The sequence below is a fragment of the Metarhizium acridum genome, assembly GCF_019434415.1.
Source record: "Metarhizium acridum strain ARSEF 324 chromosome Unknown scaffold_574, whole genome shotgun sequence".
In the NCBI taxonomy this organism is placed as follows: domain Eukaryota; kingdom Fungi; phylum Ascomycota; class Sordariomycetes; order Hypocreales; family Clavicipitaceae; genus Metarhizium; species Metarhizium acridum.
Genome location: NW_027094044.1, coordinates 659,106 through 680,011, shown reverse-complemented (window position 1 = coordinate 680,011; position 20,906 = coordinate 659,106). Strand labels below are relative to the sequence as shown.

General features: G+C 48.1%; 7 protein-coding genes across 7 annotated transcripts; 4 read left to right on the top strand and 3 right to left on the bottom strand.

Moving 5' to 3' along the window:
• Nucleotides 1-4,039: 4,039 nt before the first annotated feature.
• Nucleotides 4,040-5,687, bottom strand: J3458_020638 (uncharacterized protein). Its single transcript, XM_007816067.2, has one exon. The coding sequence runs from the start codon at nucleotides 5,622-5,624 to the stop codon at nucleotides 4,113-4,115; it is 1,512 nt and encodes a 503-aa protein (XP_007814258.2). The 5' UTR covers nucleotides 5,625-5,687; the 3' UTR covers nucleotides 4,040-4,112.
• Nucleotides 5,688-6,491: 804 nt separating this feature from the next.
• J3458_020637 (uncharacterized protein) lies at nucleotides 6,492-6,776 on the bottom strand (the record flags this gene model as incomplete). The annotated part of the gene is made up of 1 exon (XM_066122146.1): nucleotides 6,492-6,776. The coding sequence occupies one exon, from the start codon at nucleotides 6,774-6,776 to the stop codon at nucleotides 6,492-6,494; it is 285 nt and encodes a 94-aa protein (XP_065972772.1).
• A 1,973-nt stretch (nucleotides 6,777-8,749) lies between these two features.
• J3458_020636 (uncharacterized protein) lies at nucleotides 8,750-9,019 on the top strand (the record flags this gene model as incomplete). Its single annotated transcript, XM_066122145.1, has 1 exon — nucleotides 8,750-9,019. One exon carries the CDS (start codon nucleotides 8,750-8,752, stop codon nucleotides 9,017-9,019), a length of 270 nt encoding a protein of 89 aa, XP_065972771.1.
• Nucleotides 9,020-10,778: 1,759 nt separating this feature from the next.
• J3458_020635 (uncharacterized protein) lies at nucleotides 10,779-11,859 on the bottom strand (the record flags this gene model as incomplete). The annotated part of the gene is made up of 2 exons (XM_007816068.2): nucleotides 10,779-11,749; nucleotides 11,802-11,859. 2 exons carry the CDS (start codon nucleotides 11,857-11,859, stop codon nucleotides 10,779-10,781), a joined length of 1,029 nt encoding a protein of 342 aa, XP_007814259.2.
• Nucleotides 11,860-13,315: 1,456 nt separating this feature from the next.
• Nucleotides 13,316-13,789, top strand: J3458_020634 (uncharacterized protein; the record flags this gene model as incomplete). Its single annotated transcript, XM_007816069.2, has 1 exon — nucleotides 13,316-13,789. The coding sequence occupies one exon, from the start codon at nucleotides 13,316-13,318 to the stop codon at nucleotides 13,787-13,789; it is 474 nt and encodes a 157-aa protein (XP_007814260.2).
• Nucleotides 13,790-15,355: 1,566 nt separating this feature from the next.
• On the top strand, nucleotides 15,356-15,967 carry J3458_020633 (uncharacterized protein; the record flags this gene model as incomplete). Its single annotated transcript, XM_007816070.2, has 1 exon — nucleotides 15,356-15,967. One exon carries the CDS (start codon nucleotides 15,356-15,358, stop codon nucleotides 15,965-15,967), a length of 612 nt encoding a protein of 203 aa, XP_007814261.2.
• Nucleotides 15,968-19,119: 3,152 nt separating this feature from the next.
• YPK2_3 (Serine/threonine-protein kinase) lies at nucleotides 19,120-20,119 on the top strand. The gene has a single exon (XM_066122144.1). It carries the CDS (start codon nucleotides 19,566-19,568, stop codon nucleotides 20,043-20,045), a length of 480 nt encoding a protein of 159 aa, XP_065972770.1. The 5' UTR covers nucleotides 19,120-19,565; the 3' UTR covers nucleotides 20,046-20,119.
• The last annotated feature ends 787 nt before the right edge of the window (nucleotides 20,120-20,906 follow it).

Here is a 20,906-nt window from a genome sequence, read left to right as displayed (position 1 = left end):
GTATAAACGTCCTTCCCCTCTGATCCAACAAATGCCCAACACGCCCTTCCTCTGCAACTGCATGGCACCCGCCACACGCGACCTATTTTACGAACAACGCACAGCCCCAACTTATGTGCTTGTGCCGAGACATCGACGACAGCAAAATACTGTTTTAATACAATATTTACACTTTTGAGATGATCTTTTTCCTAATGCGATAGCCTTCTCGCAACGGGTGTCGCCTGTCAGGCATTCTCTCCACACATGCGCAGTCTCCTTCACCAGCACCAAGGTAATAACACAGTTGGGTTGGGGGAACTAGTCCTACCTATTCATCCTTGGCAGCAAGGAAAACAGCATGTAGTGAGATATTGGTGGCTTGTAGGACTTGGGCAATGCGACCTTATCCCTCCTTGAGACCCCATGGGTGCCTAGATGCAAAGGAACAGCATCAAGGCGTTGACAGCTTCCCGCCCTTGATCCCTTCTCATCTTATCAATACAGATGACTTGTGGGTCATTGTTCGGCATTTGTGTTGTTACATCTCGTCTGAGACGTATGAACAAGTGGCCCATGAGCTGTGCTGCTCAAAACGCCAACACACGAGGAGCGCACCACTCGGCTTGCCTTTTCAATACCCCTGCTGAGAGGGGTGAGATGGCTGATACGGCTGAGATGGCTGGTAGTCAGTAAACATGGATGGCCATGCAGGCCTGCCCAACGACTCGGGACTCGGCCGAAAATTGGCGTTTGAGTCTGGATCATTGCTGGTCAAACAGCTGCAGTGCCCTGGATACCATTATTGAGTGATACCGTAACAGTGACATGTTCGACCGTCTTTCCCCATCAGAAAGTGTCTAAATCTGCTATACAAGTTGGCTTTATGCGAATCTCGAGCGCTACGTGTCACGACTTCCAGCAAATATAGCCCTCACATCTCAATGGATCAGCCTGGTTCAAGTCCTGCCTTGCGCAGCAATTTATCCATGAGTCACCACCCCCCTGTAGAGGCTCTGCTGTCCCTGGTGCGGCCATCGTCTGTCCGGGCTGCCATCCGAAGTTGCCGCTCATCCTCCGATAGTTGTTCAGCAGTCTACAAGGGGAAAGTGGTTTGCCGTCCTTCCGACGCATGAGACCCTCCAATGTAAAAAACATGGACCAGAAAGACTGAGTGGCTGGGCGACTTCTCGAGCGAGCTTTGGCTCTAAAGTAGTTCACATGAGCAACTCGTCAGATACGAAGCTGCCGTCTGCGCCATCGTCTGTAATTCAACCCGAGTTTTCGGACTCTGGTCGGCCTTGACTTGTTCAAGGTCAAAGACACAATCTGTGTCTAAATGACAGATGCATACCGAATTTATCGGTATCAATGGATCGCGTGCTACAAGGGTGAGTGCCAATCGGAGGATGATGATACACCTCCGAACTGCTTTCCCTGAAGCCTCGATATGCACATTGCAGCCATGCTTTTGTCAGGCTCCAAACCCTGGGGCTCACAAGATTCTGCCTAATTTTCTCCATGTTTCAATGAATTCAACCCACCTTCACCCGACCAGTGGACGCCCAATTGGCTCTCAGTCACTCACCTCAGCTCGTGGGGAAGCAGCGCCACATGGCCATCGATTCATTCCCGTGCTGTCTACGAATCTACGATGAGCAATGGGACAGCACAATCTTCATGACACGTGCCCCATAGTTGTCCAAGGCGTTGATTACAGCTGCATATTGAAGATGATCGAAGATCTTTTGTTCATGCCGACACACATCTCTTGTGATAATTGAGGGAGAAATGAGATTCCCATGATGGGATCGACGACTCCCATCGTCGCCCGAAATGGCCCCCGCTTTATACCCAGTGAGAAGGCATCCCCCAATATATGTGTGCGATCTCCCCGCGGCAATACGACTCTGTACTTCCATCATCCGCTTCCCATCAAGTATACTGCAACTTCAGCAACTTTACATGAACAGCATGGCTTCCCGTCCCTCTCCGAAGATCACTTCTTTTGTTTGGGGTCGAATGGAGATTGATAGGGAGCAGCCTGCCAAAGACCTCAAGCTATATCCCGGCGGAGCAAAAAGTTGGGGCTGGGGTGAGATTGGAACAAGGCACCAACCAGGGATTCAAGTTGAAGATGTGCAAGAACTTTTCGGAAAAGGCGCCGCGACGATGGTGCTCTCACGAGGAATGAATAGGAAGCTCCATGTCGATGATGCAACTCTCAAGTTCTTGGCAGCACAACACGTCACGGTAGATACCGCGGAAACGCGCGAGGCAGTCGGCATTCATAACTCACTCGTTGAAGCGGGTTCTTGGGTTGGCGGACTCTTTCATTCCACCTGTTAGAGTTGCTCACATGTATCCAGCTACACTCACAACACACAAATACTTTAGTCTCATGGTATTGTTGTTGAATGATAAACCTGTATGGCACGTGTGCGTCTCTCCGTCGCCAACCAGGTCAAGCTCATTGCTTCCACGCCACCGTATATGAAACTACTATCCAGCATATTACGAGCCACTATACGGAGTACTAAAGTCGCGTCTCGATTACGTTGGCTGCGCAGTGATGGCAGTTGTGTTGGTTCTCGTCTCCACTTTCACTTGAACACGACTTCAAACCTCGGCAACCACTTCCAAGGTGAACCAAGTCTTCTACTAGCTATTCCAGTACATCTCACGAGAAGTAGACAATAAAGTTAATATAAAGCTACGCTAAAACCGAATTTTTTACTATTATTTACATGTAACTTAAAGAGCTTAGTTTAGTTTAAATAAGCTAGCTTCAATGCTACTTGATCCTGAGACTTGTACTTTCCCCTGGCAGGATTTACACAATGCGTGGGTTAAAGTACAACTTCGGGTTCGGGTCCGGCGCCGCATGGAGAGAGCAGTTGCAGCATGCGGTTTCCAGAAGGGGACAAACTCGCATGCTTCGAGGAGGTGCATACAAGGTCGCATTCTACTCGCGGCATCGCACAGTCCGCATGGAGCCAAACGGAACACTGCTATACACCGTCAATCTCACCCGAGGTCAACGCTGAGTAAAGCCACAACTCGGAGCAATAAAGTTATGTAGAATGACTAATTTCTTCGCTACCGCTCATCAGATATCTACGTTCTTCCTCATACATTATTGAATAAAGCCCGGACACTACCAACAAAGAGTTTCACTTACACAGCAAATAGAATCCCGACACCTTTGCAAGACATCTTGTTGCCGGTTCACTTTTTGGCAACCAAAAGCTGCTATTATACCCCCGTTTATAGTCGCGGCGGACCGGAACGAATACCAACGCTTTATATATCCTGATTAGGAAACCAAGAAGCACGGTGCGGTTTCACACAGTTGAGAACAGCATGCCGCGACGCTGCCGGGGTTCGTGGTTATTTCGTGGTTATACCGTGGAGTACCAGGCTCGCAACAGGTAGCGAACGGGCTGGCACATGCATCAGTGACGAGAAGGAGCTCGTATATTGCAGATTGAAAAGTTTCTTGTAGTAAGGAGTCTTTCTAGATTCCGAAATAAGCTTCTAGCTTTTGTACTTGGAGGGAATGGTTTTCAGATTGACACCTCCTCGGATGCTACGAGGATATGACACTTGCTGGGAAATTTGTGTTGCTGGACTCCTGCTTCTGGTCTATAGGCGACCGCGATGTTACTCAAATTGAACTCGTGGAATAGTAGCTGGATATACCAAAAGCGCCACACATACCTACACCAGCTGATTCACTGACTCGTGTCTATATATTGGTTACGCCCAAGGCGGCTGCATTTCTCATATTTTGACACCACCTAAGACACTCCCAACTTGGCTTTCTTTTGTTGGTATGCGCAAAAATTCCGTATTTTCTGTCTACTGCGGCTTCTGAGTGAAGATCTGGATATACTGCCGGCCTACCTGGCCTAGATCAATCCTGAAGCCATAGTTTTCACCCGCCGACCCTTATAGGACACAGCGGTTGAGATGTGCGGTTATCTAGCTGAAGTTGGCTACCGGAACTCTCTTAATGGTAGAATCTCGTCAAGTGCATGACACAAATCTAATGTTTTAATTCTGTCGCTAGTACTGTCACCATCTTGTCAACTTGCAAGTCGAATCTTGAGACGCGCTCTATGCATGGGCAGCTATGGCAAACCAGGGCCTGCTTTCTCTGCAACCATCATTAGGTTCCTAGGAGAAACCTTGAAGTCGAAAATGGGTACAATATCTATCCCCTCCGCTCTCTGTTCCTTCAAAAACCAGTAGCGATCCAAGGCAATTAAACTCTCAACCACCTTGCAGCAAAGCACGCTGAGCGTCCATAGAATGGCAATCTGACCCTCACAGTCTCTATATTTCTCCTCATAGGCTATCAGATCCGCGGCTGGAATCTTGCCATGCGCTATATTCAGGCAGTCCATCGATCTACGCGCAAACTTGGCGAAACTAGCGGTATCCTGTTTCCGAATGCCCCATACTGGCCTCTTTCCATCCCGCGTGTTCACCTCTATTCCCTTGTCGTGTAACAGTTTCTCCAGGATTGCACGGTGCAAACGACGCTTGCCAAACACCGACCCCTCTTGCTGGTTACATGCGCGGCCTGGCCTTGCCCAGTTATTCGGCGCTTGACAGCCCGTCATGAGAGCAGTGGCACTCAGCATGACATTATGTTGTCTCAACACCGAGCTGATGGGGAACCCGGCCGGACAGCTGGGCGACCGAGGAATGACATGGTTATAACAGCAACCCACCACCGCCAAGGCTTCAATGCAAGGCACCGTGGCAAAGTACCTGATCATGTGCTCTGATAAACTCCCGCATGCGTGAAGACCCACGAGCATGCAGCTCTCCCCATCGGCCCAGTCCTCAATCTGGGACGCCAAGGCCGGAGCGCCGTCGATCCAATGCACAATTTGTTTCAATCTGTGTTCTGGTATGCCTAGGGAGGCCGCAACCGACCGCGATCCAGCGATTTGGGATTCACTGCCATCGATGGCGAGACATCGCAGGCCGGGGAATAGGTAGGCAAGGCTGATGGACAGGTAACCTTGGCCGGACCCCATGTCAATAACGCGGCTGATGCCTTTTCTTTGACAGGCATTGTGGATATAAGCGGCTCCGAAAGAAACCTCGGAGATCTTTTTAGGCTTCATGTGCACCGTCAACACCTCTGGCAGGGCGATTGCTGGACCTGGGCGTTGGCTGCGAGGAAGCGCGAGTGACTTCAGAGTCCTCAACCAGTTGGTCAGAGATTCTGGCCGACTTGCAGCGAGTTGAGGCTGTTGCTCAAAAATACACGACCCTATCTCAGCTTCTTCGTCAATGCTGTCGATAAGGTCTTGCTGAGCTAGACGATAATCCGGCCACGCGGACCACCACTCCGTCCATTCTTGTGGCAAGGCCTGCCAGCCACCGTGGATCAGGGCGTCGTTAACATGAATCCCTCCCGTAATCTGACGGACTAAAGGAGTATCAAAAAAGCCACAGAGCTCAGCAGTATAATTTTCTATGTTGTCGTATGATATCGGAAGCGTAGGTAATATCATGGCCATTGATGTCGAGAAGATGGTCTTGTATGGCCATCTCACTTCGGAGCACGGAATTCTGCCGCCGAAGTTTTTCAGTCCTATAGATTCCGGACTCGACAAGTTCGGCATTAAGCTTGGGTCATTATAAGACGATTTATAGTTACAGACAATGGTAAAAGTGTTGGAATCTAGCTCAAACTATGCTTTAGAGAGGAACAAAATCTGCAACCAACAGGGATGTGGGGTTGAAGTGAATGGCAGGTGGACCAATTGTCAAGAAGTGCGCTAGACCAAGTTGGGTCTCAACTCAGATTCTCTTATTCACTCCCAAAGCCGGATGTTATCTGGCTGCGTCTGATGACAGTCTCGTACTGTGAATTACGGGTGTCCGAAGATGGCTTTGAACTGGTTGTATGTCGAACTAAGCTCTATGTTGAGTCCCAATTTTCTGGGGGCCGCTGTTTCCCGCACCGGCCTTGGCAGGACCCTAAAGACACGCTTCCACAACTCTACAGACTCACATCTCAAATTAAGTCTCCTCTCTTCAGATAATGCTTCTGTATTCTTGATCTAGTCTCCTTTAACCTGGCTGAAACCCCACCTGGAAGGGTTCTTTCTTTCGCCGCCCTGCTCCTACCAGCTCTAGGCCAATGCAGCAGCTACCTTAAAGTCTTTTTTCTTTTTGAAGAGACAGGGTACCAAATTCAAGATGGAGAAATATGTATTATATGTTTTGTATTTATCCTTGGAGAATCAGTGACACAGACCAGCCTAGGTAGCCAATTCCACATAACCCTAACCCCAAGAACCGGTCGAAGAGGAGCCCAATAGGCAACTTTGCAGCAGCAGCCAAATAAAAGGAATCGGAACCGAATTATGCAACTGTTAAATACCCATTGCTGTTAAAGCCTTACATTTGCGCAGATAATTCGACAGGCTTATTCCTAGCTTGCACCTCGTGAGGCCCTGTTGTGCCGCCACCTTGATACTGGTGAACTACTGCTCCTGGTTGAGCCGCTGTTGATAAGCGGTGGCGTCTTCATATGCCAGCTGGCTTGGGTTGGATATCGCCTTGTTTCGCCGATAACGAAGAATAAAGAGAGCGGCCGCGATGCCTAGGATAATCCCAGCCAGCACTGTGCCAACAGCGATGCCAGCAATCGCACCCTTGGATAAAGAAGTCGTCGAGGATTCAGGCAAGGCGTCTGACGGCGTAATAGTTGGGAGAGGGAATGTCTTAGCCGACTTTATATCTGTAAATTCGAAATTGAGCTGAAACATGGGTGCCCACAACGTCGTAATAGTTGGCGAGATATTGCCCGTGAGTTGAATAGAAACACTACCAGATAAAACATAGGATCCTTCTTCGGAAATACCGCTCGGCCCGCAGGTAGCCGTTGTAATTGTAGTCTTGTTCGGAACAGCATAGCACGCGTTTCCCTGTGAAGACCAACTTGTGCATGTATAACTACTGCGCGGGCGGAGAGAATCAATGCCAATACCACACGACAACCGGGGCGTCTTGAATGAGACTTACTTCGGGCAGCAACCTATAGCAGTCTCTGCCGGAAAAATGGAAAACTGAATATCCCAGCTTGCTCTTTGCGACCCAATGGCCGACCATGCCGTCGTGTACCCGGCAGAACAAACCGAACCGGGAGAGTAAAACCTCCAGCCACCTATAGCAGACTCTTTGCCCTACTTCTTTCCTACCACGCGCCCAGCAATCTTTACCATCTCTAAGCCCCAGACTTGTATCACAGCGCTGACAGCGATATGCGTACATGGTCGAGTTCAAGTAGTCTGGCCACGGAAACAGCATGACAGCATTGTCCACGTTATCGTAAGCGGCCCAAGCCAAGTTCCTTCTCAGTCATTGCTTTTTGTGCGGGTGGGCAAAAATAGCAAGCCTTCTTATACCGCCGTGATTCAAGCCCGAAGGAGGGGGGAATAGGAGAACAAACTGAAGGACGCAGAAATTAGAGAAAGATTTCTCAGCCTTTCACCACGTCAGTAGGTAAGGCTGCCCCTCTGTCCCCTTTTGTTGGTATGCTGACGCCACTCAGTATGCGCTGCAGTTGAGCCTTGGTATCTTGCTGTGCCCTCGATTGGGCATAGATCACCATGGGCTTGCCTGGAGGTGGTTTTTGTACCGGCTTCAATATCCACCGCTTTGCACCACCATTCATTCCTTGTGCAAGGAAAGTCTTTGGCACGGGAAATAAACAATATCAGCTCAAAAAGTAGAAGTCTTAAAACGATTGATGTAGATGCTGGCAGTGTTGTTTGGCAGTTATACGAATGGAATGAAAATCGGGGATGTGACCTTCGGGGCGGTTGGAGAGCAACATGATCGTTCCATTTACGACGTGTCAGGCTCGGGCGCTTAGCTGGATAGTGCTGAAAGAGACAACATTGTCTTCTGAATCCATGATTGGAAATCATGATCGGCGGCTTCTCCAGTTTCTGGTTGGTGTGAGATTCGATTGGTCATCAGCTCGAATTATACGTAATTTATTGGCATTGTATAGTCACCAAGTAGAAGCAGGTAAAGTACAGAGTAACTATCATGATTGCTATAAAAGAGAAAGACTGGCCATGAGACGCCAGACACTCTACTCTGTCGTTGCGATTAGCCCACCAGCGATATATACTAGGGACGAACATATTTTGCCGGCTGTATGCCCTCATCCGCCTCACTCTGCCCAATCTGCAGCCAGCTCACACCAAGGATGCCCGATGCCAACTCGTTTGGGAGATGCATGGCAGAACACAAGTGCATCGAAAAGCTGAGGAGAAAACGCTCTGCGTATTGCGTGGAATCTTCGAGTCTCGCGCGGTGCAAGTTTGACCTGGTCCTGGCTGCGCTTTCAACCTACGACAACTTGGATATCGACTACCGCGCCCAGCTGAGTAGCGCAATATAGTTAGTTCCTAGGGCGATATCTAGGCCGCTGGGAAAAAAGAAGAACCTCATTCAAGAGCTCCTACGACTGTGCGAGTGACACCGCGACGATCGCTGCACGAGAAAGCTCGATATCGAAGACGACTTTTACCAGACTTTAATGGAGCCCTACTTTTCTATTATTAACATTGAAATTGACAACCTAGTTTCTCTACCGTTTAAGGAAAAGGGCACCTGGCTCGAGTTCGGGTAACGAGGTTGGCCAACATTCAGAGTCGACGCAAGTCCGGCGGTTAGGATGTCAATTATCAGATCGCTCGCAACATCCCTTCAACAAGCCGCTCGGCTGATGCAAACCCTTGGTATCTGGTACATTTGGGTCGATGCCCTTTGCATTATCCCAGACAGCGAGCACTCCTTTAATCTTAACGCGCGCGCAATGCACCTGATCCACGGCAACGCCATCTTTGCCCTCTACGCCGCCGATGGCGCTGATGCTCGGACTGGCCTATTCGTCCTAGACGAGGATCATAGGCTGGAGCAATGGGTCTCCCACTGCGCCGACGGCGTTCACCTGCTGCGGTCTCCGCCTCAGATGCTATCTCAACTCAAAATCTGAGCCCCGTGATTCTACACCCGCTCTGTATCCCTTTCTACGGCTGCGCCCCCCTTGGACATGACAATTGCGGCCGTCATCTCCAAGGAGATGGAATGTCGGCTAGTCAAGGAAGCCGGAGGAGGATTTCTCAACATTCCCGTAAGAACCATACAACGTCCGCAAAACATGTGAAAGTCACAGCACTAGGCCGCATTGCGTCCCGGCCAGCCATTTATGCAATTCTTTACCTGACAGGCGTCATTCCACGTTGTGCCCGCCGCGACCGCCCACGAGGTCGAAGACGGGGGTCTCGGGGAGTCGGGTTCCTCGGGCCGGGCCTCTGCCGGTGCCACCAGTTGACATCATTGACGGGCGGGTCCGCGGAGCCAGCAGCATACCGGCCAAGAGGTCTTGAACGGCGTCACGGATGAACCGGGCGAAAAGACGGAGAAGACAGAGTTCGAGTTGATTGCCATCTCAGAGGTCAAGTCCTTCAAAAAACGACATCTGCAGTGTATTTATCCCGAAAGAGAGCGTCGACTCCAAGGTGGAAAAGATTCGTGGGTACCCAAGGAAAACCCCTAAATATCAAAGCCTAAGAATAGGTGCCTATCTAAGCCTTAATAGGTTCATTAATAAGTTATCATATATTAGATGAGAGATTTGAGTCTTATATGAGCACCCATCTTACACTTAAATTTATGGGCACCCATAGATTATTTTTTTACCTACTTACTCTAAGGATACCCGTTTCTACTCCATAGTCGCGTCTGAGTGGGATCCGGTCCTCGTGCTCCTGTTGAGCACTTTCCTATCAAGGGGTTTCATAGCAGAGTAGCCCTTAGAAAGGTTTTTAAGGCTGTGTTAACTCTGTCCCAAGTGACGGGAATTCATACCTTGAATGAGATGATCATGGCTACTTATGGGTATGGAGGGAACCGTCGTCGTGATTCCGCAGTTTGAGCACTGGGTGATTTCTCCGACATCGAGTAACCGGGCCGAAGTGAATGGAAAAGTGTCTCGGTAACATTGATGGCTCAAGCGACCATTGCAAATCCAGCGCTGGATCGAGTATAGTAGTAAGCAAGGTAAAATGGCTATGTCTCTTGCATCTTGGGCCCATGGCGAGCTTACGCGGCTTCCACCTCCGAAGATTGCCCATAGCCTTGGAAATGCGAGCCCGTGTACCATAATTTGCGTCAAATCCCACGATTATTGTCGAAGAGGTGCGGCATATTATGGAACCATTCCGTTATCCAAGGGAAAACTGACACCGAGGGTCTCGGACGTATTTTTGTCTCGGCGTATATGAATCGTTCGGTAGTCATGTTTCCGCACGTACGATGCCACATGAACCCTGCGTTCAAAGCATCTGTCCTCCGCACTTGTGACAACGGATATATCGTCTTCGTTCTAGCAACAGCTGTTTGACTGTCGCATTTCTGACAGTCGTCTCGCCATGGTAAGGGGTTTGCCATAACGGAGGTCGGAGCACACCCTAATGAGAGTGATTGGGGCTAAAGGCAATAGCTAAAGAGAGAGCTTTCCTCAGGTGCCGTTGTCATAGAAAATGAGGCCAGCAATCGGAGGGAGTGTATATCAGCTGAAGTCCGTCCTCCCTTTTCTGGAGAATACTTCGTCAACGTCAAGGGTTTTTACACTGCAGCGCCAGATCCAGAAATTTGTCGGCTTTGGGCCTCAAGTCGTTTCATTCACTCAACTTCAAATTTAACTAGATCCTACTACATCGCCACCTTTATACAATACCGAGATAGCATGTTTACGTCTTGGGAGCATTTCTGCTGCCCACCCCATCACGGTAGTCCTTGAGAACTGGCGAGGGATTTCCGGTATATCCTGTTTTCTCCATCCATTCTTGCACACTCTTCACCCTAGACGGCAGGATCTCATCCAGAAGCTTGTAATCACGCTTTGTCAGGTTATCCTTCCACATATTCCAAAAGCACGAAAAATTTTCCCGGAAAGTAAGCAGCGTGGGGTTCTCTCCACTGGTGGAATGACCAACGGTCATTTCTGGATTCGGAAAAACTGGCAGTTTGAAGTATTCGTCCAGAGTTAGGTCTTTATATATCGCCTTTCGACCAGTGACCTTTGTAAAGGCAGCAGCAAGGTCTTTCCAAGCGATATCTTCCGTTGCGACATGTAACTGCACGCCGCTACTCCGAGATGGAGTGTCGAAAACCCATCGGACATATTGGCCATAGTCTTCAAGATAAATGAGAGGGCATTTCCCCTCTCCTAGCGGAGCTGCAAAGACAAGAGTGTTTGGATCTTCACGGTCAGGAAAAGGTTGAAGAAATTCTGAAAGTCCCTCCATGTACATGCAGGAGGTTACGACAGTCCAGGCCATTGGAGCAGTGGGTTGAGCGGAAATGTAGTCGGCGACTTTGCCTTTCCCGTCAACGTGGCCGCAACGGTATTTGGGGTCGAAATTCCCGAGCTTTGAAGCATACTCGAGAGCCGCGTAAATGAAGTGCTTCACTTTAGATTCCCGACAAAGCTCATAAATGCGAATGCCCCAGTAGATTTCTGCCACTTCTCCAATGGCAAATCCGTTGGTATTGGCAAAGACGTAGTCCACGTCCTTCAGCGCCTCACGAAGCGTTGGCTCGTGATAGGTATTTCCTTCCAAGATTGTCACCCCAGGGATGGCTGCCAATTCGATGGCCTCCTTGGAAGAAGCGTTTCTTGTAATGACGCGAACAGCATATTCAGAGTCGGATGCCAGTGCTAGGATTACGTTGAGTAAATGTCTCGAAAAAGGACCAGGTTTCTGGCTGACCTTTGACAACCGGCACGCCCTGGGCGCCGGTGCCTCCTATGACCAGAGCGGTTTTCATTGTGTTTCAGGGTCAATATGTTGAAGGTTTCTTTACGGAGGTTAGAAGGCTAGGCGCTGATGGAGAATCAGTCGCATAAGGGTGTCTATCTATATGTGTACTCATAACCCGACCAAGGCTAATTGCCACCCTGCATGATAGTAAAAACTATAACAAAGCTACTTAGATTGATGAAATGATGAAGGATTATGAATAATCTCCTGCTATGTGTCGCTCGCCATAGCCTCGCCGTGGCGTCTCACTATAAGCCACGTATTTCCAGCTACCTTCTTCAACCGCCCAACCAGCGTACCCGGCCTCTATGGTGGCCTACGGTTCATATTTTCAGAACCTTAGGACTTGGCTACTTGTGCAGTGATGGTAAGTGTCTGTCATTATGAGCAACAATTCTGCTCAAGAGTGCATTTTAACAATACCGAGACTTAAGGAGATGACGCTATTTCGGCCACACTGGATTGGAAATCACAAGTGGTCAGAGCAGAGTCCTACAATAGTATCGTTTCTTTACGGATGCATATTTTATCATTGGCTCTGCTCCTTCGCAGCTGTATAACCTCATCGCGTTACCAGCTCGACTAGCACAGCTGGCGCTTCCTTCTCGAGGGACCGAACTCTAAGTAACACCAATATTGGCAACTCGAAATTGCTATCCGAGGCATCCGAGTCCACTGCTTGTGCGCATTTGTTCGGAGGTCTCGACTGGCGATCGCCCGACAACAGCTCTCTGGTGGCCGTGGGCGCCAAGAGCAAGCCATCACCAGAGCATCCTCCAGTCACAATCGAAGCCGCCCATATTGCGCAGCAAGCAGTCCAAGTACAAAAAAAGCCCCGTTGTTTTCGAAGACCATGTGAAGTGGCCCCCAAATGACGTCCAATCCGGCCTCCTTCCAAGTGGCTGTTGCCATTTGACCTGTTCCACGACCCAGGAATAACGTTTTGTTGCCAACCGCCACCAATGCTCATGGGTGAGACAATGCGACCATTCAATGTTGGTGATGGCTGAAGCCTAGTCACCCAGATTTGGTGTTTACGAAAGATTCATAATGTTCCCTCAGGCGGCCGTTACCTCTACTCAAACAACATGATTACAGTGTCCGCCCATTTGATTACCGACTGCAAATGAAATTCTCGGCATACCCTTCAATTTCAATGGTTATTTTTGCCACAAACTTTAGCCGAGGCGACGGCAACAAGTTTGTCCTCAACCATTTGTAACAGCCAAGCATCCTAAGCAACGCAAAGCGAATGTACCGGCGCCGCTGCCACGGATACGTCCCGACATATCTAAGTAGAGTCACTGACCTCTTGGTAATAGAGCAAGATACCCATTTCAAAGCATACTTGTTTGATCACGATGTCTATGTCAGTTAGTACAGTGGCTTGGATCGGGGTAAGACGTGCCTCCTGTTCACATATTCCACCTGTTTCTGGAATGCTGATTTTCTTAACCTCTACTATGCAGACTGGAAATAATGGCAAACCACTTCTTGATGTTGTGGCCGCCTCAGAAAAGTTCAAAATAACGCTTCTTGTCCGCAAGCCGCCAGAGAACTACATAGATATCGTCCCCGACTCTGTGACGGTCAAGCAGGTTGATTTCCAATCTCATGCCTCGCTTGTGGCTGCTTTCCGAGGTATTGACGCGGTGGTCAGCGTTGTGGCATTCGGTCCACAGTCAGATATAGACGTGGTAGAGATAGGAATGATCAACGCCGCGATTGAGGCCGGTGTGAAGTTCTTTATTCCATCAGAGTGGGCGCCTGACTCGGCTGGGGCGAATGTGACGGAGGACCCTTGGATAGAGGTCACTCCGACCAAATGCCGTTCTCGCTCCAAAAAGGGCAGTACACAATTATCTCATGGCAAGAGCAGCGCAAAACCGGATTGCTTTCGCCGTTGTGTATACTGGAGTTATCATTCCAACCAGTAAGTAACATGACTATACATTCATCTTTGCATTCGATGTCTCGCCTTACTTCTGGCTTCTAGGTCTCGCCGTAGGCTTGATAGCATTCGACTTCCAGAACAGGACTGCAGTGTTGCCAGATCACGGCCTTCCCCCCTTCTCCGCTACAACATTGGCAACTACGGGGTCGGCTGTCGTTGCTGTACTTTCAGCGGCGTTTTCCACCGGTGTGAAGAATCGGTTTCTCCATATTTCAGACTTTACAACATCCCTGGCAGAGATTTTGACCATAATAGAGACGTTGGACGGAGTAGGCTGGAAACGGAAGAATATCGCGGCACGAGAACATACGATTTCTAGCATGGCTGCTGTGGATGCCGGGACGTTTGGAAGAACGCAATTCTCGGGAGCACTGATTAGTCCATTCTTTGGAGGGGTTCCCCCATGGCAACATCAGGATAATGAGCTACTTGGACTTGGACAAGAGAAAAGTCTGACGGAAGAAGTGACCAAAGTACTTGAGGCGTCTAGAACCAATCGCTAAGCGGTGTGTAAGCCGAGTGGTGCCAAGATGCCTTCATCCATCACAAGGACAGATCTAGGCCATGGCTTATCTATTATGGAATTATAGTAGCTCTAGTGTTAAACAGTTTGAGGAAGCTTTCTTCTATTGATGTTGATGGATTCCTCAAAGATAATTCTTTCTCAAGTGTAGGCAAGGCGTGTACGGCACAGTTCGATTCGTCCGCGACAGTGGCGCCGCTGTTACACGGAGGTCACATAGCATTGAAGGTACGGGCCGTACCTTGAGCCTGAAGATAGTTACACAAGGGCTCGAGACCTAGTTGAGACCTTAGGCTTCCAGGCTCGCTTGCTCACCACTGGTTTGTATAAGTAAGGGTCATCTGCCCTCTAAGGCCTTGAGAAAACCAAGGACCTTTGATATCAACGCGAATCATGAGTTGAATACGAATATTGTTCCAAGCCCTTGTCACAGCCGCACATTGATCCGAAAAGTACGGAACACCTTTGTCAGTATATGGAGCCCCCCGGCGCCTATGCATGTGACTGTTGAATCCTCCCGCAGATGTGATGTCCTTTACAGCATCGCACAGATATGCGCGCTGCACACGCTTCGCTGATGCCCAACCTCCTGACCGCGCTCACCGTAGCTCGACAGCCTTAAGAATTCCCTGTTGGACATGATAGAAGAGCCCATAAAATGGTGTGGCAGTTCTTGGCCTCTGCCAGGCCGAGCTGTTGGCCAAGGTGCTTCAGAATGGTTTTGTTTGGTCAATGCTTGTCCCGTGCCAGTAGTGGACGTCCATCTATAGTCATTAGAAGCCATCTCTACTCTCAGATAGAATGGCTCGTAGCATGACGGCGACTCGACAGGAAACAGTAAGTTAGCCGTCTACCCCCGAAGCAATCGATGCGGGAGCGCTCACCGTACTGAAGGAGCCATTGCCGGTCCCATTCAAAACAAAAGGCAATGGATCCAATGGCCGAGTCGAGAAATGGGAAGAATTAATGCCGGCATCTCGCCGATCGAAAGCAGATATTGAATTGAATAGCCGACAATACCGCGCCATGGACATTGTCCAACGCCCCCGAGCTGACATGGAGTTTCTGGAAGGGGAACTGGGTGTCCCAAGTCTGAATGATGTCCATGACCTTCTTTGGCTAGCTGGACGCCCCATGCCTCCACGACCGCTCACCTACCAGCTTGCGGCCTCGCGAAATATAACCGTGGTGGAGGACGTCAATCTCCATCTTGTATGGGAGCCCGGGCGGATATTTTTGAAGCCCCTTCCACGATACTTGCTCAATGCGGCCTTCTGGACCGAACACCTCGCCTGTGATACGGCGGCCCAGGATAATTCTTCATGCGTCTCTGGTGTGAGCCTGCAGCAAGATGGCCCAGGTGCTCCGTCCAACGCTTTAAGCAAACGGCGACAGCTGTACGGGTGCGCCTATGGCTTCCTACTGTCATACACGGCCTTGATCCAGCACGAGAGCGACTACCATCTCGCCGCAAGCAACCACTTACTGCCAGCGGACGTGGACTGGGTATCATGGTGTCAGACCTCATGGCAGCTTCTGGAGAACAGCCCTCGCAACATCACACGGGTCAAGTACAGATACGGAGAGCTGCGACTGTCGCGACTCAACAAAATTTCCCGCTGGCGCAGCGCAGCCTGACCTGCTCCGGAGACGGGCCAGTAGGGCTGATGCGTGGATACAAATTCGGGTTCACCACGTACGGCCAGCTACTCGAAGCATGTCTTGTCCCAGTCGTCACGGCTACCGCCTATATGCTGTTGGTTTTGACAGCCATGTAACTCGGGCTTTCAACGGACTACTTGAAAGGCAATTTCGCGTTTCAGCAGGTGTCGTGTGGATTCACGGTATTTTCCATCCTGGCGCCGCTTATGCTAGTTATCCTGAGCTTCGTGCTCGTTTTCGTCTATGTCATTTCCAACTACCAGAGTACAAAAGTGTTTAACCAGAGGAGGATGCGGGTTTATAACGATCTGGACCAGAATGGATGCTGAGACGGATATTCGCTTTTTGTTTTTTTACGAGTCACGCGTGTGGTGATCATGGTGCCATTTGGCCGACTCCATCCCCAGTGAATGGCAACTATTGGGCTAGTGTGATGGAGGGCTATGCTGAAAAGTTACCAGTCTGATGCTTGTAGTCAGGAGCAGGATTACAGTGGTGAGATTTCGTTCTCGGTCGCTCCTTGAGAAACATTCCACTCCACCAAAGCCCGTACTTTCAAGCTGTTTGTCAAATGTTTGTCCCTTTTATTTTGTACATACTTAATATCTTTGCCAGTTCCGCGACCCCTTCTTAAATCAATTAAAGTGTAAATTCATGTCACATTGATAGTCATATGAAGAGGGTTCCCTCGAACTGCCGTGACATCCATATCGCGAAAAAGAACGCGCTCTAATCGAATAGCAATTATACCCCCTTATATTCCGTTAACATCCCAGTTTACTCTTGTGAGAAGATACGCGGACTTCGGGCTGTAATCCTTGATTCCTGTCCATGCCTTCGCCCTCCGAGAGTCTAAACTCATACAAAGCCTGCTCAAGAATGGCAAGACGCGCATCTGGCTTTGGACCAACAATGTGGTCCACCGTCCCGCCATGCTAAAAACGTATAAATGTCGGCATAGCTTGAACAATAGGCTGATTTTACTAAATTGTTTGAGGTTCATCTTTGTGAGATAAATATTGCTAAAATCTTACTTTCCGGGTATTTTAATAGCTCTCGTTAGCCAGCGTTTCGCCAGTTCATCATGCGTGTTGATGCGAGAGGAGCCAGGGCCTTGCACGGCGCGCACCGGGTGGCGTAAGGCCAACTGTGACATTAAAGGGTCGCTTAATGGTGTTTTCAGGATGATCCTGTTTGTTTGAAAATTTCTATTAATATTTTTACGTCTACAGAATTTCAAGTAAGTTGAAACCTGCGTATGGAGATCTGTGACATGTCTACACGGCAAAAGCACAAAGAGGTATGTGGAAATTGAAATGCCCATCCTTAACCTGGGCGATTCACATTTCTTGATACACACTTCTGGTACTACTAATATAATAGAATACACTTGACGGCACAGACTAGACGTATTGTTCTTGGTGGTGCTAAGCTATCCCATCTACCTTCCCCATTCGTAACTTTCCAAACTTGCTCGACAGCCTCAGACAGCAAATTTTGTTTGCATATAGATTCTTCTATGTGACTCGCTGTCAAGGTATTCGCCCAGCCGTGTCCCTAGGTGCCGAAGTTCCCACCTAGCCGCATCAAATCAGAGGAGATTCCGACCTTTTATGGTGTCTTATTAGAGGCGACGGGGAATCGGCTCCTAATGGCACACGGTTACACGAGGGCTACGATCATGGGATGACAGAAGGCCCTCACCGACTTCTTGTATTTATAGAGACCTTCGGTCCCTCAAGGCCTTGAGGAAAATAAAGAACTTTTGATACCAAAGACTATATTAGATAAATTGAGCTACCACTTCAAGCCCTCACTGAGCCCTTGTCGCACCTTAATCGGGCAATGTAAACGCAGCGCAAAGCGGGATACCCTTGCATGGACTGAAAGCACCATGCTCTACATCACGAAGTTGAGTCGGTTGCTCCTATTTCGTCGACTTCAAGTTATGGGTTTCGCTGCTGAATTGGAAACTGACCTGTCATATACATGTAAACGCAGGTAAGAGGAGGAGTTGTGCCTCGGCCAACCGACTCGACTTTCCCGTGTCTTGATCAAGATTTGATTAGACCGATTCTCTGGCATGAACTTTCTGCAAGAATGGTTTTCTCGTACTCTGCCGTTGACCTAGCCACAAACACTGTATTTCGGATCTAGGCAATTATAAGAGCTTATTGATAGCGACAAGAGTTGTCGTACCTCTCGGCCATTCAATTTTATGTCTGTCCGCCCTCACTCAGCCTCCAGTATTGCCTTCCAACGGCTTGCCATGTTGAAGATGATTGTCAGATATCTCTCGACAGTTCCTGGGTCCACGCCCATCTGCCAAAAACGTCAGACAACCCTTTATCCAACTTTACAGGGGTCACTCACTACGCCTTTTCCCTTGCACGACAACTTTAAGTGTTTAATTCTCGTCCCGAATTCGCAGAGACCGGACAGGCTTCTTTTGCTTCTCGGAAATTTCAACATCGTCATAAGACGACGGAGTACATGAAATGTCAGTGATGTTGGCAACGCTATAGGTATGTGATTATTTCAGGGTCGTATTTTTTACTCGTGGATTTGTTTCTAAGAGTTTCGCGTTAGTCTTTGTTATTGATATTATAATGGCCCAGTCGGAGATTTTCCTCCACCGCGGCTGATATCATTGTCCATGGCGTTAGGCTTCCCGCCCAGCCGCGTAACAAAGTAAACCAGTGAAGTTGGCAAACTATGTACAGAGAAACAAAGACCTTATCTTGTTATCTCAGTTGCGAGAAACCGCGAGCAAGGCTTTGGTCTTCCCTTGTTTCACTTGCGCCATGGCCGATAAGAAACTGCCTCCAGCGCACTGAGCGCAGGGTTCTGCTAACATAGTCCTGGGAAGCAAGTCCACGCTTAGCTGCTCACAATCTGCAACTCGTAGACGACTACCAAAAGTGGAGGCACCAGACCTTCTGTTGGTACACGTCTCTCTCTCCCTCTCTCTCCCTGTATCACAGTACCAGACATTTCTCAATTGCATCTGCATGATCTGAGTAAAGCATTTGCCCGTGTTCGCGTCAAAATGCTTACATAATCACATTGGCAATGTCCTTCCTGAGCCAACTCCCCTGTTACAACCCAGACCAGACCCAAACCACACCAACACCCGAAGCGCCACAGCCAGCTTTACCCAAACACCATCGCATCACTGCCATTTCAATGTCCTGGAAGCTAACCAAGAGTAAGTAGCGCTAGCATAGCCTGATGAACGCCCGGCCGCCTGCCCCTCAAATATCACGCACTCTCTGTCTGTTACACAACCCAATCCCGCTAATAGCTCATCTTGTAGAATTAAAGGAGACCACCTGGGCTCCTTGGCAGGTTTCACGAGATCTACATCAACTGCTTCCACTCTAGACCCTAACAAGGACAACAGCCATGTGGCCTCTCTTTCTGATGACGGAACAACAGCCAGCTCCAACCCCGCTGGTATGCTTTGGCCTGGTGTCAAGCTTCAACTCACTGACCGCCCGTTACAGTTGCCTTGGAAAATCCCAGCCAAGCTCCTGTGGTAGAGACGCCAAAACAGGGCATTCTAGTCGTCACCATGCATGAGGACTGCGGTCTGTCCCAACCTGAACAGCACCAAAATATATACTCGTCTCAGCACCACACGACATGCCGCTCGACGGGCAATGCGGTGAGCACTACCAGCTCTACGGAATCGACGTCATCTCGTACTTCGGCTCCCTTCGCGACCAATTCACATCGGCCTCAGTCCTCGCTGGGCCGTGGGTTTCGAGGGATCCCAACTATCCACGGCCGAGTATCTAGCAAGTACATGCCATATGGTCTGGTCGATTTCGACAAGGTCCAAGTCTTTATCAACTCTATTGAAGGGACGCCAGACAATCCCACATGGGCCGGCTCCAACACCCAGTACAAGTTTGACGTGTCCAGAGTTTCAGAGCTGACAGCACATCTCTTCATCCGCAACCCTGCTGCTGCGCGCGGTTTCGGTCGGTCGCAGGATATTTTCCTGGGGTGTGTTAGGGAGAAAAGTGGACTCGGTCACGTTATGTGGTGATGTGAGGGGTAATAATACTAGGGGCACTTTAGGCACATAAGATAGAAAGAGAGAGTAATTAATATAACTAATACCCTAAATTATTATATAGTTTTAGTAATAAGACTAAGACTATTATAATTCTAATACCTTTCTTTATTTCTTTCTTAACTTAATATAAGTGCTAAACACCTAATAAAGCTATACGAATAAGCTCTTATTATTAGACGAATATTATAAAGCTTATTAATATTATAAAACGAATTAATTCTTATAAGAACTTAAGACTATAATATTAAGACTTTAAGGAAGCTTAAAATTAATTATAAAAGATTATTAAACCTATATAAAGCTAAGAATAATATAAATAAACCTTTATTTTATATAAAGAAAGAAATAATATAAATAAACCTTTATAAGAAATTAAAACTATAAAATTAAGATTATAAAGAAGACTAGAACTATTTATAAAAGATTACATAAATTATAAGGTATAAAATAGTTTTAATATAAATAAAACGAGAGAAGAACTTAATATTATAGTATTAAAATTATAAAGAAGTTATAGAATAATACTTACACTTTAAGAGACTATAAAAGCTTAAAGAAGGTAATTAAATAAAAGCTAAATATACGCGAATAAATAATTTAAACTTTTAATTTTAAGGGAGCTTTAAAATATCTCTTAGACACTTAAAAAGGGATATAAAGAGGTTTATTTTTTATAGTTTTTTATAGTTATAAACTTAAACGATTTAAAAGCCTTTAAATAATAGCTAAATACACTATAATATAGCTTTACTTTACTAAACTTTAAGAAAGTTTTAAAACCTACGTTAAACGCTTAAAGAATAAAGTAATAATTCTTATTTTTAAGACTAT

Bases quoted from the DNA above. Each gene is read 5' to 3' on its own strand.
- J3458_020638 (XM_007816067.2), bottom strand. From the start codon at position 5,624: ATGCCGAACTTGTCGAGTCCGGAATCTATAGGACTGAAAAACTTCGGC.
- YPK2_3 (XM_066122144.1), top strand. From the start codon at position 19,566: ATGCATGAGGACTGCGGTCTGTCCCAACCTGAACAGCACCAAAATATA.